The sequence below is a fragment of the Dromiciops gliroides genome, chromosome 4, assembly GCF_019393635.1.
Source record: "Dromiciops gliroides isolate mDroGli1 chromosome 4, mDroGli1.pri, whole genome shotgun sequence".
In the NCBI taxonomy this organism is placed as follows: domain Eukaryota; kingdom Metazoa; phylum Chordata; class Mammalia; order Microbiotheria; family Microbiotheriidae; genus Dromiciops; species Dromiciops gliroides.
This window is the reverse complement of record NC_057864.1, coordinates 156,878,602-156,893,849: the sequence shown is the minus strand read 5'-3', so window position 1 is coordinate 156,893,849 and position 15,248 is coordinate 156,878,602. Positions and strand designations below refer to the sequence as shown.

Here is a 15,248-nt window from a genome sequence, read left to right as displayed (position 1 = left end):
TGTTTCATATAAATAAACCCAGCTTTGATTATTTTTAAAAAAGAGGTGTTTGCTTATCAATTTGGGAGAAGCAGTTGTGGGAATTTTTAAACGGCCTATACTAAATTAAAAGCAGTCAGATAGCCAGCCAAAAGTCCACAGATTAGGCCAGTTAAGTTAAAATGTTTTTTTTTTTTTACAACTGGCAATGACTTTAAAAATTCATTTGCACCTGTTTGTCAACTGTACCATGGGACTTTTCCATCTGACTTGCAACTAAAACCTTTATGTGCTGTCTTCCTCATTAGAATGTGAGTTTCCTGAGAGCTGGGACTGTCTTACTTTTTGATTTATATCCCCAGCACTTAGGACAGTGCTTTGCTTATATAAAATATTTAATAAACACTTTTTCATTCTTTCATTCAGTTATTATTCTAGGTATGCCATTCATCAATTTTAGGTGACTGGGCTTGAGCAAAGCCCTGAGTATATACAAAGACTTGATCCTGCTTCCCTCATGTTCCCTTTCCTCTGCCTCACTCTACTCCCATGGCCCAGTTCTTCAACCCTTGCCCAAAGGTGAGGTCCTTACCATTACCATATATTGGCACCAGTTCCATTTGGGGGGATGAATTTAAGTAGACAGGTTCTTGAAAATTTGAGATGGGAGAGGCCCTGTGGGAAACAGAGACACAAGCTATGCCTTGGAACAGAAACACAAATGAATGTAAGTAAGTCATGGGCAGAGCTCTGGAAGCAAAAAGAATGGAGATGGTATTGAATTTTAGGGAAATCAGGAGCCAAAGGATCACAGAGAGTTCTGGGTATTCTACGAGGTGATAGTTATTCCTTAGGAGCATAGGCATCAATTAGAGTCATCTTATGTGGGTTCTTTGAAGAGAAGAAACAATGTCATGGGGTAGTCAAAGAGGGAATAGTCTAAGTTGGGATGACTTTGCAACAAGGCCAGTCTATAGATAAGAATCTCACTGATGAATGGCTAAAATATCTGTCCTTTTCATTATCATAATAATTCTCAAAAGGAATTAATTCACCACCTTTATTTGTCTTTGGTCTGGGTTAGGTGATACATAGAATTGGTTAGAAAAACACAGCCCATGCTGCTTGGGATCTCATGACCTAGGACTGAATTCCTGACACAAAAAAGGTTAGAGAAAATTGAAATGAAAGGCATTAGTTGAGTCTGTGAGGTAAATAACCATATTCATATTAGGCATAAGTAGATCACTAATTGAATGGTGAAGGGGATGCTTTGGGGAGAGTGATGAGGGACACTGTCTTGTGAAATCCTCTGCACATTTAAAAAAAAAATTAAAATTTTTTTGCTGGGCAATTGGGGTTAAGTGACTTGCCCAGGGTCACACAGCTAGTAAGTGTCAAGTGTCTGAGGGTTGGATTTGAACTCAGGTCCTCCTGAATCCAGGGCTAGTGCTTTATCCACTTCAACATCTAGCTGCCCCCCTACACATTCTTTTTTTTTTTTTTTTCAGGGCAATGGGGGTTAAGTGACTTGCCCAGGGTCACACAGCTAGTAAGTGACAAATGTCTGAGGCCGGATTTGAACTCAGGTACTCCTGAATCCAGGGCTGGTGCTTTATCCACTGTGCCACCTAGCCGCCCCCATCCCCTACACATTCTTAAAGGTGTGATGACAGCTCCTTCCCCAGAGACAAAAGGTTTCTGCTGCGGTGGGTGGGGCAGTGTGGTGGGGGAGGGGAGGGCAGAAAATATGAAGAGCAGTAGAAGCAGAGGTCTCACCTGTGTTGACTGGGGGCAGAGTGTCCTCCTAAAAAGCACAAGAACAGGGTGTTGGAAGAGGAGCAGATCTTCCCTTTTTTCTTCCTTCCTTCCTTCCTGCCTGGCTTCCTGGATGCCTGCCTTCCTTCCCTCCCTCCCTTCCTTTTTTCTCCTTTTATTGACTCCCTTCATCCCTTCTTGTCTTTCTTCCTTGATCTCTCTTTCTGTCTTTCTTGCCCTCTGTTTCTCTTTTTCTCTCTCTTAACTTCTCTGTCTCTTTCTTACACACACACACACACACAGACACACACACACACACACACACGACTCCCTCTTTTCAGTTTCTTTTTGGGCAAAGAGCATCTTTTTGCCTTTCTTTGTGTCCCCAGAGTGTAGCATAGCACAGGGCATGGCACAGAAGGACACTTAACAAAATCTTGTTGATTGCCTGACCATGAGAATATCAAAGGCAGATAATCACTTGTGAGATATGATATAAACTGATATTTCTGTATCACTTTAATGTTTGCAAAGCTCTTTACATCTGATTTCTACCTCACAACAAGACTATGCTTATTGAGATATGGGTTGGGCTACCTGGTATCTGAAATCTCTCCCAACTCGAAGTTTCTGTGATTCTATGATATTAGCCACCTGCTAACTTACCTAGAATACTTTGTCTGGAGATAAGGAGAGTGTCTTTCCTGTAGAATGGATTCTTTGAGGGCAGAGAAAGCTAGATGGGGCTTTGGAGAGGTTGTTGGACTTGGAGTGCAAAAGACCTGAGTTCAAAGTTGGCCTCAGGCACTCACTAGCTGTGTGACCCTGGGCAAGTTACATAACTATTCTCTGCCTCAGTTTCTTCATCTGTAAAAGGTGGCTGGGGTCAGGTAGTAGCAACTACCTTATAAGATTGGTGTGAGGACTAAATGAGATAATATTTGTAAAGGGCTTTGCAAACCTTAAAGCTATTTGGGGAATAGCACAGTTAATAATCTAATTTGCTTGAACTGGATTAAGAAACTGACAAGAGGGAATTTTAAAGAAGAGAATAAAAAATTATAGGCCTGGAAGAGGTTTTGTTCTTCCCCCATCAATCAGTGAATTATAAAAAAAAATTTGTATGCCCTCATTTCACATAGACTTATTGAAATCCATAACCCCACATAAAATTACCTACCATTTTAGGAAGAGGGGAGGGAGGGAGAACAACTTGGAACTCAAAATCTTATAAAAATGAATGCTGAAAATTTTCTTGACATAATTGGAGGAAAAATAAAATACTGTTACAAAGACTCTACATGCCCACCTGCATTTGTCTTCTGCTTGTCCATGTTTCACTGAGTTAAGAACATAAGCACAAGGCAAAGACCACCAAAAATGCCTTTCTTGAATAGAATCCAATGCAAAGCAGATTTAGAATTCAAATTCAAATTCAGCCCTCCTACCACCACAGCCATGGTTCAATCCCCAGTCAGGAAAGGCCTTTGAAAGGCAATGGAATGATCCAGTAGAACAATCAATTGATTTAGAAAATGTCAGTTGAAATCCTTCTTCTCTCATTTACTACCTGTGTGACCATGGGCAAGTTAGTTACTTAATTTTTTTGAACCTTAGTTTTCCCATCTGTAAAATGAGTGGGTTAGACTAGATGGCTTCTCATGTCCCTTCTAATTCCAAATCTGTGAAATCTCTAAGAGAAGGCTGAATAGTCATCTTGGAGTTGGGTATAATTTCATATGGGGATTAACCTCAATGATTTGAAACTAGAATCAAGGATTGTGCCTCATTCTTTGATGTAATTTCTCTCAATATTAAGCAATAGCCAATGTCATTATGTAGTACAGTGGCAAAAAACTGTTTTCCCAATAAGAGGCCGAGTTTGAGTTCTGACTCTCCTACTGACTGTGTGAAATTAGAAAAATCTCTTAGTGCCTCAGTTTTGTTCTGTGTAAAAAAGAAGGGTTTGAATTTCCAAGATTCTTTTCAGCTTTAAATTCTATGATCTTTGTTCTCATAAAGTTGAAGTACAGTTGGGTCAGTCACTATTTATGAGGCTTTCCCATAGGAGGATAAATCTTCCTCAGGGCAAAGAGGAGAGAGAGGGAGAGAGAGAGAGAGAGAGAGATCATAAGGCACTAGCTTCCCAAACACTAGTCAGGGTTAAGGGTATGATAGACTGGAAATTCCTTAGTTGCTGCAAGAAATCACCACTATAACTATGCTTTAGAAGTGTCTTGTTCTGCACATTCAAAATATGTTATAGAGTATACAAAAGGAAAATAAAAAGGTTTAGACCCTTAGAAAACAGACCTGTTAACAGGTTAAAAAAACCAAAACCTGAACTCCATTTAATTATACTTTAATCACCAAACTTGATCCTGAACAAAGGATGAAAAATTGTACCACTCTCAACTTCACTCAACTTGATTTGAGAGGTGGGAAGACAAGAGGGTATGGAATACTGCATATAATGTCAATTTACATTGATAGGTTGCATAATTTTGCTGAAAGACCTTCTTCCCCCTCTACTTTTCTTCTTCCTCCTCCTCCTTTTTGTTCAGAGGGATGTCTCTCTAACAAAAGTTATTAATAAAATGAAAAAATAAATAAAAATCTATGTTAGGAATCCATCCAGCAGAACCAAGTCATAAAACAGAAATTATAGATGTGTAGAAATTGCTTGCAATATTAAAAATTTGTATATCTTCCAGGCCTGGAGCCAGGAAGTCCTGAGTTCAAATCTAGCCCTAGATATTTACTAGCTGCGTGACCCTGGCAAAGTCACTTATCTCTGTTTAACTCAGTTTTCTCATCTATAAAATGGGATTAATAGCACCTACTTCCAAAGGTTCTTGTGAGGATCAAATGACATAATAATGGCAAAGTGCTTAGCACAGTGCCTGCTACATAGTAAGAACTATATCAATGTTAGCCATTATCATTATACTTCTCTCCCCTTTCCCCATTTTACATTGCATTTAAAAAATGTTTTGCACCTATTTATTTATAGACATTTTATCTCCTATAATATAAACAGATTGAGGGAAAAGATATTTTGTTTTTGTTTTTGTATTCTAAGCACTATGTATAGTGCCTGGCCCATAATAGGTGCTTAATAAGTGCTTAATTGAGCCTCAGTGGAATCTAAGAGGCCAAGGTTTTTATTCTCATTGGTGGAAAACTTCACAGACAAAATGCTGGGTTATGAGGCAAAGCATGTGAAATAGGTGTGCCAAGATATTGTCCTGGATTTATTCTTGTCCTAGGGGTATAGCTTTTTGTTCTGGCATTGATGCAGGGTTTTTTTTTTTTTTTTTGCTTTTTTTTTTTTTTGCTTGTTTGTTTGTTTTAGTGAGGCAACTGGGGTTAAGTGACTTGCCCAGGGTCACACAGCTAGTAAGTGTTAAGTGTCTGAGGCTGGATTTGAACTCAGGTACTCCTGACTCCAGGGCCAGTGCTCTATCCACTGCACCACCTAGCTGCCCCTGCAGTTTTCTTAATGAGGCATGAAATGCCTCTACAAGGTAGAAAGTCTTCACTGCCAACCTGAGGAGTACACACCCATGGTTAGTTGGATGGGCTAACTGGTTGGTTGTATGGTTTCTCACCATCGTGTGTGTCTACTGGCTTTTATCTCTCTGTCGGAACCCTCAGATTTCCTTTTCTTCTCTCTACAGATTTCCAAGTTGAGGCATGGTAGATGAGGTTTCTGAACTGGCTATGAATCCCTTACTCAAATCAATTATGATGTCAATGGGGACAATAAGGCAAGGAATTAACACCTTATCAAGGGGTTACCTTGTCTAAGGGATTTTCTGCAAATTGGGAAGGAGACAGTATCAAGCTAGAACTTGTCTTCATCTGGTAAAGACAAGGACTTTTTCAAAAATGCAATGAATCAATAAATCAACAAGCAATTCTTGTTGGTGTGTTAGCCAAGGAAGCCAGTCCTCATACAGTTGCTCTGGATAACTGGATAAATGGGGGGGGGGCTCTCAAGCAAATAAAAATATCTATTTTCACACCTGTTCCCCTGTGAAGAAGGGAAATTCTAATATATAGTATGGACATTACAGCCAACAAGTAATTCTTTAACACTTACTATGTCCTAGGCACAGTCCTAAGTGCTGAGGATCCAAACAGAGGTTACAAACCATCCTTGCCCTCAAGGAGTTCCCATTCTAGTGAGGGAGACATCATGGGAATAACTAGGGACATTCACAATCTACACAGAACAGAGGGAAGGAAATCTAAAAGGAAAAGCAGCTCAGGGGATGTGGCAAGGCTTCCTGCAGAAAAGAGGATTTGACTAGAGACTTGAAGGAAGTCAGGGAAAATAGCAGGTGGAGGCACAGAGAGAGGGTCTTCCAGGCATAGGTCGACCAACCAGTGCAAATGCATAAAGATGGCAAATGGAGTGTTTGGTGCAAGTAAAACATTTTGGTGATTCAGTGTTTAACTAGAACATAAAAACCATATAGAACTCACTTGGCAGCTTGGTATGGAAGTCAAGAGGTTGGGGCTGTAGTCTTGATTCTACCATGGACACCACTACCTAAACACAAATCTAGCATATCAAATTGATTTCATGAATATATAGGCTTCACAAGGGGTAACCAAGGTGAGCTACAAACCTGAATTTCTCAGGAGTTTGAAGTAAAACATGAAAGTGATGGTGGTGAGAATAAGAATGCTGAGCAGGGCAACAATGATTCCCACGAAGGCCATGTTCTTCTGACTTCTAGGCACTGTGAGGAAATAGCTATCGATGAGACTTGGAGGAGACATATCTGGGACCCAAAGCATCTCCAGATATTGGAACATGGGTGGAAAACAGTGGTATGTGGATGGAGTTGGGTGATCTCAGCTGTATTTACCTAGTACCTTGAATTATAATTTGCCAAATACACACCAATATGGGGAGAATTATTATAAGTGGCTTTGGAGCTGTGGCTTCACCTCATCCCACCCCTTTATGACTCAAGACACAGTTAGAATATTGAGTAAACCAGTTTCAGAGAATATTCCCCTATAATCCACCATCATCAAAATTTCCCCATAATTTTTGTCAAGCAACATCAATCCCAGAGCATTTTACCTACCTGAGATTGAGAGTGTCAGAATTTCACTGAGTTTCCAACTGAAACTGTTGTTGGCCTTACAGAAGTACTCCCCAGAATGCCCAGTTGTCATGGTGAGGTTGAAGAAAGCTGCACCTCCAGAAGGAGTTATCTTGTTCTCAAGGATTGCCTTCCCATGATACAATTGATACTGAATTGGAAAAGAACCTCTGAGGACTTTGCACTGAAACTCCACCACATCCCCCACAGTGGAGTGTGCCCCCAGTGCACTGACACTGAAGAGAGGCTGAGACACTGGAACTGACAGAGAAAATAAAACATATCAGACAAAGATTCTCTCCTTGCAAGAGATCAGAATTCTTTATCTAAGATGTGAGAAACCGGAAAATGTCTCAGGTCTTTCCAGGCTCCATAGTCCATACATTCCATATTTAGTAATGAGTTATTTCTTAAGATACTTTCTAGATTTTGCAGTATTTTCCCCCAGCAGAGCTGTCCTCTGCAGTTATAATTTCTAAGATTAGGTAAGCAAGACCAGAATTAATCAGACATCTAAGTCTCATCTTCAAGGAATTTAAGGATATCAACTGCTGGGGAAATAACTGTTTATTTGACAATTTTCAAAATATTGCAAAACAATCTGGTAGAAATTATGTTTAGACTAACATTTACACCATATGCCACAATAAGCTTCAAATGGATAAACACTTTAAGTATAAAATTACAAAATATTAAGGAAACTGAAAGGAGCTATCTTGTACAAAATTGACTAGAAGGAGAACTCTTTAATGTTTAGTCAAATTCTCAAATAAATAAGGGATAGAAGTGATCACAGAAGTCAGAATGGACAGTTTCACTCACATAAAATTGGAAATCTTTAATAAGAACAATATCAAAGTTTCCTCAACTCTAAGATGGAGATGATAATAGCACCTACGTCACAAGGTTGTTGTGAGAATCAAATGAGATAATATTTGTAAAAATGCTTATGAAAATATTTGTAAAAGTACTTAGTGCAGCAGGGCAGCTAGGTGGGACAGTGGATAGAGCACTGGCCCTGGATTCAGGAGGACCTGAATTCAAATCTGGCCTCAGACACTTAACACTTACTAGCTGTGTGACCCTGGGCAAGTCACTTAACCACAATTGCCCCGCAAAAAAAAATTACTTAGTACATAATAAATGGTTATTCCCTTCCCTTCCCTTCTGTTCTCTCAAGGCAGCCAGAATTAGAAAGAAGCAGTTAATTGGGGAATATGTTTGCAGCACTATCTGTCATAATGATCTTATTTCCATGTTTATATAGGGAATTGGTGAAAAATAGTAGCAGAAGAAGCACCATTCCCCAATAGATAAGTAGCCAGAGGATATGAATAAGCAATTTATTCAATCATTAATTCAATAAGCATTTGTTAAGCACTTACTTTATATCATGCACTGTGCTATATCTTTCAGATACAAAGACTAAAATGAAATAGTTACTACCTTCAAGGAGCTTAAATTGTATTGAGCAAAACCATCTGTGCATAGAAAATTAAATGCAAAATATGGAAAGAAAATTTGAGGGGGTAAGTTCTAGTAAATGGAGGGATGAGAATCAGTCTTCTACAGATAGAGACATTTGAACTAAACATTGAATGGTGCTGGGAATTTTCTGTGACCAAGGTGAGGAGGAAGTTTTCTCACTTTAAAAAAAAAATTGGTATCAATATCACTAAACCCCAATCTCCTCCCTTTTCTTCCCTCTCTCCTCACCAAAACAGAAGTCCTCAATTGTAACAAATAAGTATAGTAATTAAAAACAAATCGGGGCAGCTAGATGGCACAGTGGATAGAGCACCGGCCCTGGAGTCAGGAGTACCTGAGTTCAAATCCGGCCTCAGACACTTAACACTTACTAGCTGTGTGACCCTAGGCAAGTCACTTAACCCCAATTGCCTCACTAAAAACAAAACAAAAACAAAACAAAACAAAACAAAACAAAACAAAACAAAACAAAAAAAACCAAATCCACACACTTTGGCAGTGCCTGAAAATACATGTCTCATTTTGAATCTTTAACTCATTGTCTCTCTGCCAAGAGGTGAATCTAGTTTTGATTGGTTATTGAGTTAATACTAGATCCTAGATTGTTGACAGTTGTTTTCCTTTATGATATAACCATTGCATAATTTTTTTCCTGTTGGCTCTGCTTATTTCACTATGAGTCATTTCATACAAGCACTCCCAGTTTTCTCTGAATCCATCCCTTTAATAATTTCTTTTATAAAAAATTATTTTCAGTTTTGAATTTTTCCCCTGCCTCTTTCCCCTTCTCTATCCACTGAGAAGGCAAGAAACCTATCATCATTTCTTAGGGGAAAGTAATATACTGTTTTAAAAAAATTATTATTATTATTATCTTTGGTGAGGCAATTGGGGCTAAGTGACTAGCCCAGGGTCACACAGCTAGTAAGTGTCAAGTGTCTGAGGCTGGATTTGAACTCAGGTACTCCTGACTCCAGGGCCAGTGCTCTATCCACTGTGCTACCTAGCTGCCCCAATATACTGTTTTACTTGGTGAACTTATCATCTCCCATGGATTTAGTTATCATCCTTATGCTGATGATTTTCATACCTCCTTATGCCACCTTAACTTTGGTGCTGACCTCCAATCTGGAATCTCTAATTGCCTAATAGACATCTCAAATTCATTGTCCTATAGACATCTTAATCTTCACATATCCCAGACTGAACACATTATCTTTTCCCCCTAAACTTTCTCCCCTTCCAAATTTTCCTATTACTTTTGAGGTACCATCATCCTCCCAGTCACCCAGTCTCAAAACCTTCTCACTCCTTCTCACCTTCCATATCGAGTCTTTTGCCAAGGTCTTCCAATTTTACTTTCTTAACATCTCTAAGACATATTTCCTTTTCCTGACACTGCCACCACCCTGTTGCAGGCTTTATCACTTCATATTGGGACTATTGAAAGAGCCTACTGGTTAGTCTCCCTACCACAAGTCTCTCCTTACTCTAGACTATCCTCCAATTAGCTGTCAGAGTGGTCCTCCTAAAGTTTGGGCCTAACCATGTCACCACTCCTCTCCCTCATTTATTTATTTCCCCCACTCCTATTCAGTAAACTCCATTGGTTCCCTATCCTATATAGGATCAAATATAAAATCCTCTGTTTGGCATTCAAAGCCTCTCATAACCTATATCTCTCTATTTTCCTTTCTACCTTTCCAGTCTTCTCATGACTTACTTATACACTAACATGTATTCTGATTCAGTCTCCTTGTTGTTTCTCAAACAAGATGCTCTATCTCCTGCCTCCAGTCATTTTCACTGGCTGTTCCCCATATTTGGAGTTCTCTCCTTCATTTATGCCTCCTGGCTTTCCTAGCTTCTGCCAAGTCCCAGCTCAGATCCCATCCTCTACAGAAAGTCTACCCCAAACCCCTTCATTCTGGTGCCTTCCCTCTGTTCATTATTTCCAATTTATCTTATAGATAGCTTATTTGAAAATAATTGTTTGCATGTTTTCTTCCCTATTAGACTGTGAGATCCTTGAGAGCAAGGATGATCTTTTACCTTTAGAGCTTAATACTGTCTTGCACATAGTAGGCCCTTAATAAGTGTTCATTGATTGCTTGACTACATTCACATACTGTAATTTTTTTCCAGCCAGTTCTCAATAGATAAGGAACTACTTTGTTTTTTGTTTCTTTGTTTTTAATAGATATATTTATTTTAGTCTGAACTTAAGAAATAAAACAGGCATTTGCATAATAAAGTGGGTTAGAAAAACAGAGGATTCTCCTGAGATTGCCAATCCACTATGTACAACTGCTATTCCTTTCAAATATACCACCCAGTTATTATGCAACTTTCTTTTTTTCTCCCTTCCTTTCCCCACAAACTTCTAGATAGCTACCACTAGAAATAAATCTGTATGTGTGTGTGTGTTTGTACACACATATTTCAATTCTCTTTTTCTGCATTTGAGCAGCTTTTTCTTTCATAAAATCTTTGTGGTAATTTTGGGTATTTTTAATAGAATAACTTGGTTGCTCTAAGTTGTTCTTAAAACAATATTCCTGTTACTGTATAGAATGTTCTCTTGGTTCTACTCATTTTGCTTGCCATTATTCCATGTAGGTATCTCCATGCTTTTATAAAATCATTGAGCTCATAATTTCTTATAGCAGAGTAATAATCCATCATGAACATATACCAAATTTTGTTTAGCCATTCCACAATTGATGGACATCCCTGTGATTTCCAGTTTTTTGCACCACAAAGAGAGTGACTATAACTATTTTAGAACATGTAGGTTCTTTTCCTTTTTCCCTAATCATCTTGGGAAATAATCCAGTGAGTGGTATTTCTAGGTTGAAGGGTATAAACAATTTAATAACTCTTTGGGCATAATACCATATCTTTCTCCAAAATGATTGGATCACCTCACAATTCCACTAACAATGCATTAAGCTCCCATTTTATCCCTCCAAATTTTGTCACTTCCTCTTCTATCATTTTAGCCAATCTGATAGGTGTAAAATGATAACTCAATGTTGTTTTAATTTGCATTTATCTAATCAGTAATGATTTAGAGCATTTTTTTCATATGGCTATAGATTGTTTTGATTTCTTCATTGGAAAACTACCTGTTCATATCCTTTGACTGTATATCAATTGGGGAATGACTCAGATTCTTATAGATTTAACATAATTCTTTGTATATTTGAGATGAGACCTTTATCTGAGGAACTATGAAAATTTCCCCCAGTTTTCTGCTTTCCTTCTGATCTTGGCTTACATTTGTTTTATTTGTATAAACACCTTTTAATTTAATATAATCAAAGTTATCCATGTTATATCTCATAATGCTCTCTCTTGTTTGTTTATACATTGTTCATTTATCCATAAATCTGATAGCAATATGTTCCATGTTCTTCAAATTTCCTTGTAATGTCTCCCATTGTATCTTGGTGAATGGTATAAGATAATGATCTAAGTCCACTTTCTTTTTTTGTTTTTGTTATTTATTTATTTATTTGGTGAGGCAATTGAGGTTAAGTGACTTGCCTAGGGTCACACAGCTAGTAAGTGTTAAGTGTCTGAGGCCAGATTTGAACTCAAGTACTCCTGACTCCAGGGCTGGTGCTCTATCCACTGCACCACCTAGCTGCCCCTAAGTCCACTTTCTGCCTGACTTCTTTCCAGCTTTCCCCAAAATGTTTATTAAACTATGAATTCTTATCCCCCAAACTCTTCTTTACCCTTGTCAGACACAAGATTACTATCTTCATTTGCTACTGTAGATTGTATGTATACTTTGTTCCACTGATCTGTTTCTGTTTCTTAGCCACTGCCAGCTAGTTCTGACAATTACTGCTTTATTGTTTAAGATCTGATACTGCTAAATCTCCTTCCTTTACATTTTTTTCCATTAGTTCCTTTGATATTCTTGACCCTTTGTTCTTCCAAATGAATTTTGTTATGATTTTTTCTAGCTCAGTAAAATTTTTTGGTAATTTAATTGGGATGACCAAATATGTAGATTAATTTTGGTAAAATTGCCATTTTTATTATATTGGCCATGCCTATGCACGAATGATTTATATTTCTCCACTTATTTAAATTTGATTTTATTTGTGTACAAAAGTTATCTTATGGAAGTAACAACTTTGTTGAGGATAGAGTTTAAAAAAAAAGAAATACAAGCAAATAACAACCACATGAAAAAATGCTCTGCATTTTATATAGAAATTAAGGGGTTTATGTACCCATCAAGGGAAGGTCTGAACAAATTATGGTATATAAATATTGTGTAATTATTACATCATAAAATGACAAAAGAAATATTCTCAAAGAAATCTTTGAAGATTTGCATAAACTGATACAAAATGAAATGAGCAGAATCAATAGAACAATATATACAATAACACTATGCAGAAAACAAATTTGAAAGATTTAAGAATTCTATAATCAATGCAATAATCAACCATGATTCCAAGGGATCAATGATGAAGGATGCTACCCACCTGCACTGCCAGAGATGGATGGATTCAAGAGGCAGAATAAAATATATATTTTCAGACATGACCAATGTGAGAATTTGTTTTACTTGACTAAGCATATTAATATCAAGGGTTTTTTCTTTTTTCTTTTTAGTGGGTTCAGGACACATTACATGGAGTGCAGACTAGGGTTGCCACCACCAACAAAAAGAAAAAGAAAAAGAAAAGAGGATCACTGAAGCATTTTTTAAAAAAAGTTTTGATAGAATTTTATTTTCCAAAATATATGTAAAAACAAAATTTAAACATCAATTAAAAAAAAAACTTTGTGTTCCAATTTCTCTTTCCCCTCCATTTCCACCCCCCACAAGAACTCAAGCAATTAAAAATAAGTTATACATGAGTAGTCATGGAAAAATTCCCATATTAGCTAGTTGTGAGAGAAAACAGTAAAAAAACACAAAACTTCAGATTAAGGAATTGTCAAAGAGGAAAAGAAAGAAAAAATTTAAAAATGTGTTTCCATCTGTTTTCAGATACTATCAATTCTTTCTCTGCAGATGGGCTGCAATCTTCATAAGTCCTTCAGGGTTATATTAGATCATTCCTTGCTGAAAATAACCACATGCTTCCCAGCAGACCTTCCTCCACTGTTGCTGTTATTTTGTATACTGTACTCTGCTTCAGTTCATGTAGGTCTTTCCAGGTTTTTCTGATAGTATCCTCTTCATTATAACCCGTATATAGCACCATAAGCTTGACAGAATTTTCTTCATAAAAGCCCAGCAAAGTAGGTACCATACGTTTTGCCATTATAATCAATCATTATAACCATTTCCTTCCATCCCACTCCCTTCCCATGACATTTACTCTATCTTCTTTTTACCTATTCCTCCTCAGAGGTGTTTTATTTCTGACTATCCTCTCCCTCGCTCTGCACCTCCTTTTCACCCTTCCTTCCTTATTCTCCTCCCCACCTACTTTCCTGCAGGTTAAATAGATTACTCCTCCCAATTGGCTATGAAATCTATTCCCTCTATGAGCCCATTCCAATGAGATCAGGGTCCCTGAGCTAATTCTGTGTTCTAAATTTTTCTTCCTCCCTCCCTCCTCAACCCTCTCTATGAGATCAAGGAATTCAATATGTCATACTGGTGCAGTAATGCAGAACATCATCATCTTCCTTGAAAGTGTTTTGCTTTTTACTGCTCTCTCCCCCAATCTGCCCTTTCCTCCTTCCCTTCTTTCCCACTCCCCTTTTCTCCCTCCCCCCTCAGGGCAAAAATATATTACTATACCTACTTGAGTATGTATGTTAGTCCTTCTTTGAGCCAATTCTGACGATATTAAGGTTCACTCACTCCCCAACTCCTTCCCCCTCTTCTACTCTCCTCCATAAGCTTTTTTCTTGTTTCCTTCATGTGAACTACCTCGCCCCAGATTATCTCTTATTTTCTCCCTCCCCCAGTTTATTCCTCCTACTCCTCAATCCTATTTTAATGATATCATCATGAATTAGTTAGGTGGCACAGTGGACAAAGCACTAGCCCTGGACCCAGGAGGTCCCAGGTCCAAATCTAGCCCCAGATATAAGACACCCTACCCTGTCTGCCCCACAAAGAACAAAACATAAATGTTTTACAGATATCATCCCTTCATATTCAGTTCAGACCTGTGTCTTCTGTGAGTTTCTTACTGAGATAGTTCTTATGATTTCAAAGTATTATCTTCCCATGTAGGAATGTAAATGGTTTGATCTTTTAATATCCCTCATTAAGTCTTTTTCCTGTTTACCTTTTTATGCTACTACAGGGTCTTGTATTTGAAGGTCAAATTTTCTATTCAGTTCAGGTCTTTTCATCACAGATGCTTGAAAGACCTCTTTCTCATTGAAATCCCATTTTTGCCTTTGAAAGATTATACTCAGTTTTGCTGGGTACGTGATTTTTGGCTGAAGTCCCAGTTCCTTTGCCCTCTGGAATATCATATTCCATGCCCTTCGGTCCTTTAATGTAGAAGCTGCTGGATCTTGCTTTATCCTTATTGGAGCTCCACAGTATTTGAATTCCTTTTTTCTAGCTGCTTGCAGTATTTTCTCCTTGACCTGGGAGTTTTGGAATTTGGCTATAATATTCCTGGAGGTTTTCCTTTTGGGATCTCTTTCAGAAGGTGATTGGTCGATTCTTTCAATTTCTATTTTAGCTTCTGCTTCTAGAATATCAGGGCAATTTTCCCTCACAATCTCTTGGAGGATGGTGTCTAAGCTTTTGTTTTGGTCATGGTTTTCAGGTAGTCCAATGATTTTCAAATGATCTCTCCTAGATTTATTTTCTAGGTCAGCTGTTTTTCCAAGGAGATATTTCACACTTTCCTCTATTTTTTCATTCAATTGGATTTGCTTTACTGTGTCTTAGTT

General features: G+C 37.9%; 1 protein-coding gene across 6 annotated transcripts in view; it reads right to left on the bottom strand.

Annotated features, from left to right (window-relative positions):
• LOC122755791 (Fc receptor-like protein 2) overlaps positions 1-15,248 on the bottom strand; it is a 40,416-nt gene that overhangs the window by 4,888 nt on the left and 20,280 nt on the right. For 2 of the 6 annotated variants that reach the window (XM_044004625.1, XM_044004624.1), the window contains 4 exons: positions 6,843-7,121; positions 6,375-6,488; positions 1,759-1,786; positions 572-654 (listed from right to left, as the gene is read on the bottom strand). In XM_044004625.1, the coding sequence (XP_043860560.1) occupies positions 572-654; positions 1,759-1,786; positions 6,375-6,488; positions 6,843-7,121 (504 nt within the window). The remainder of the gene's footprint in view (positions 1-571; positions 655-1,758; positions 1,787-6,374; positions 6,489-6,842; positions 7,122-15,248) is intronic. The other 4 variants (XM_044004626.1, XR_006356406.1, XR_006356407.1 and 1 more) reach the window with 4 other exon arrangements.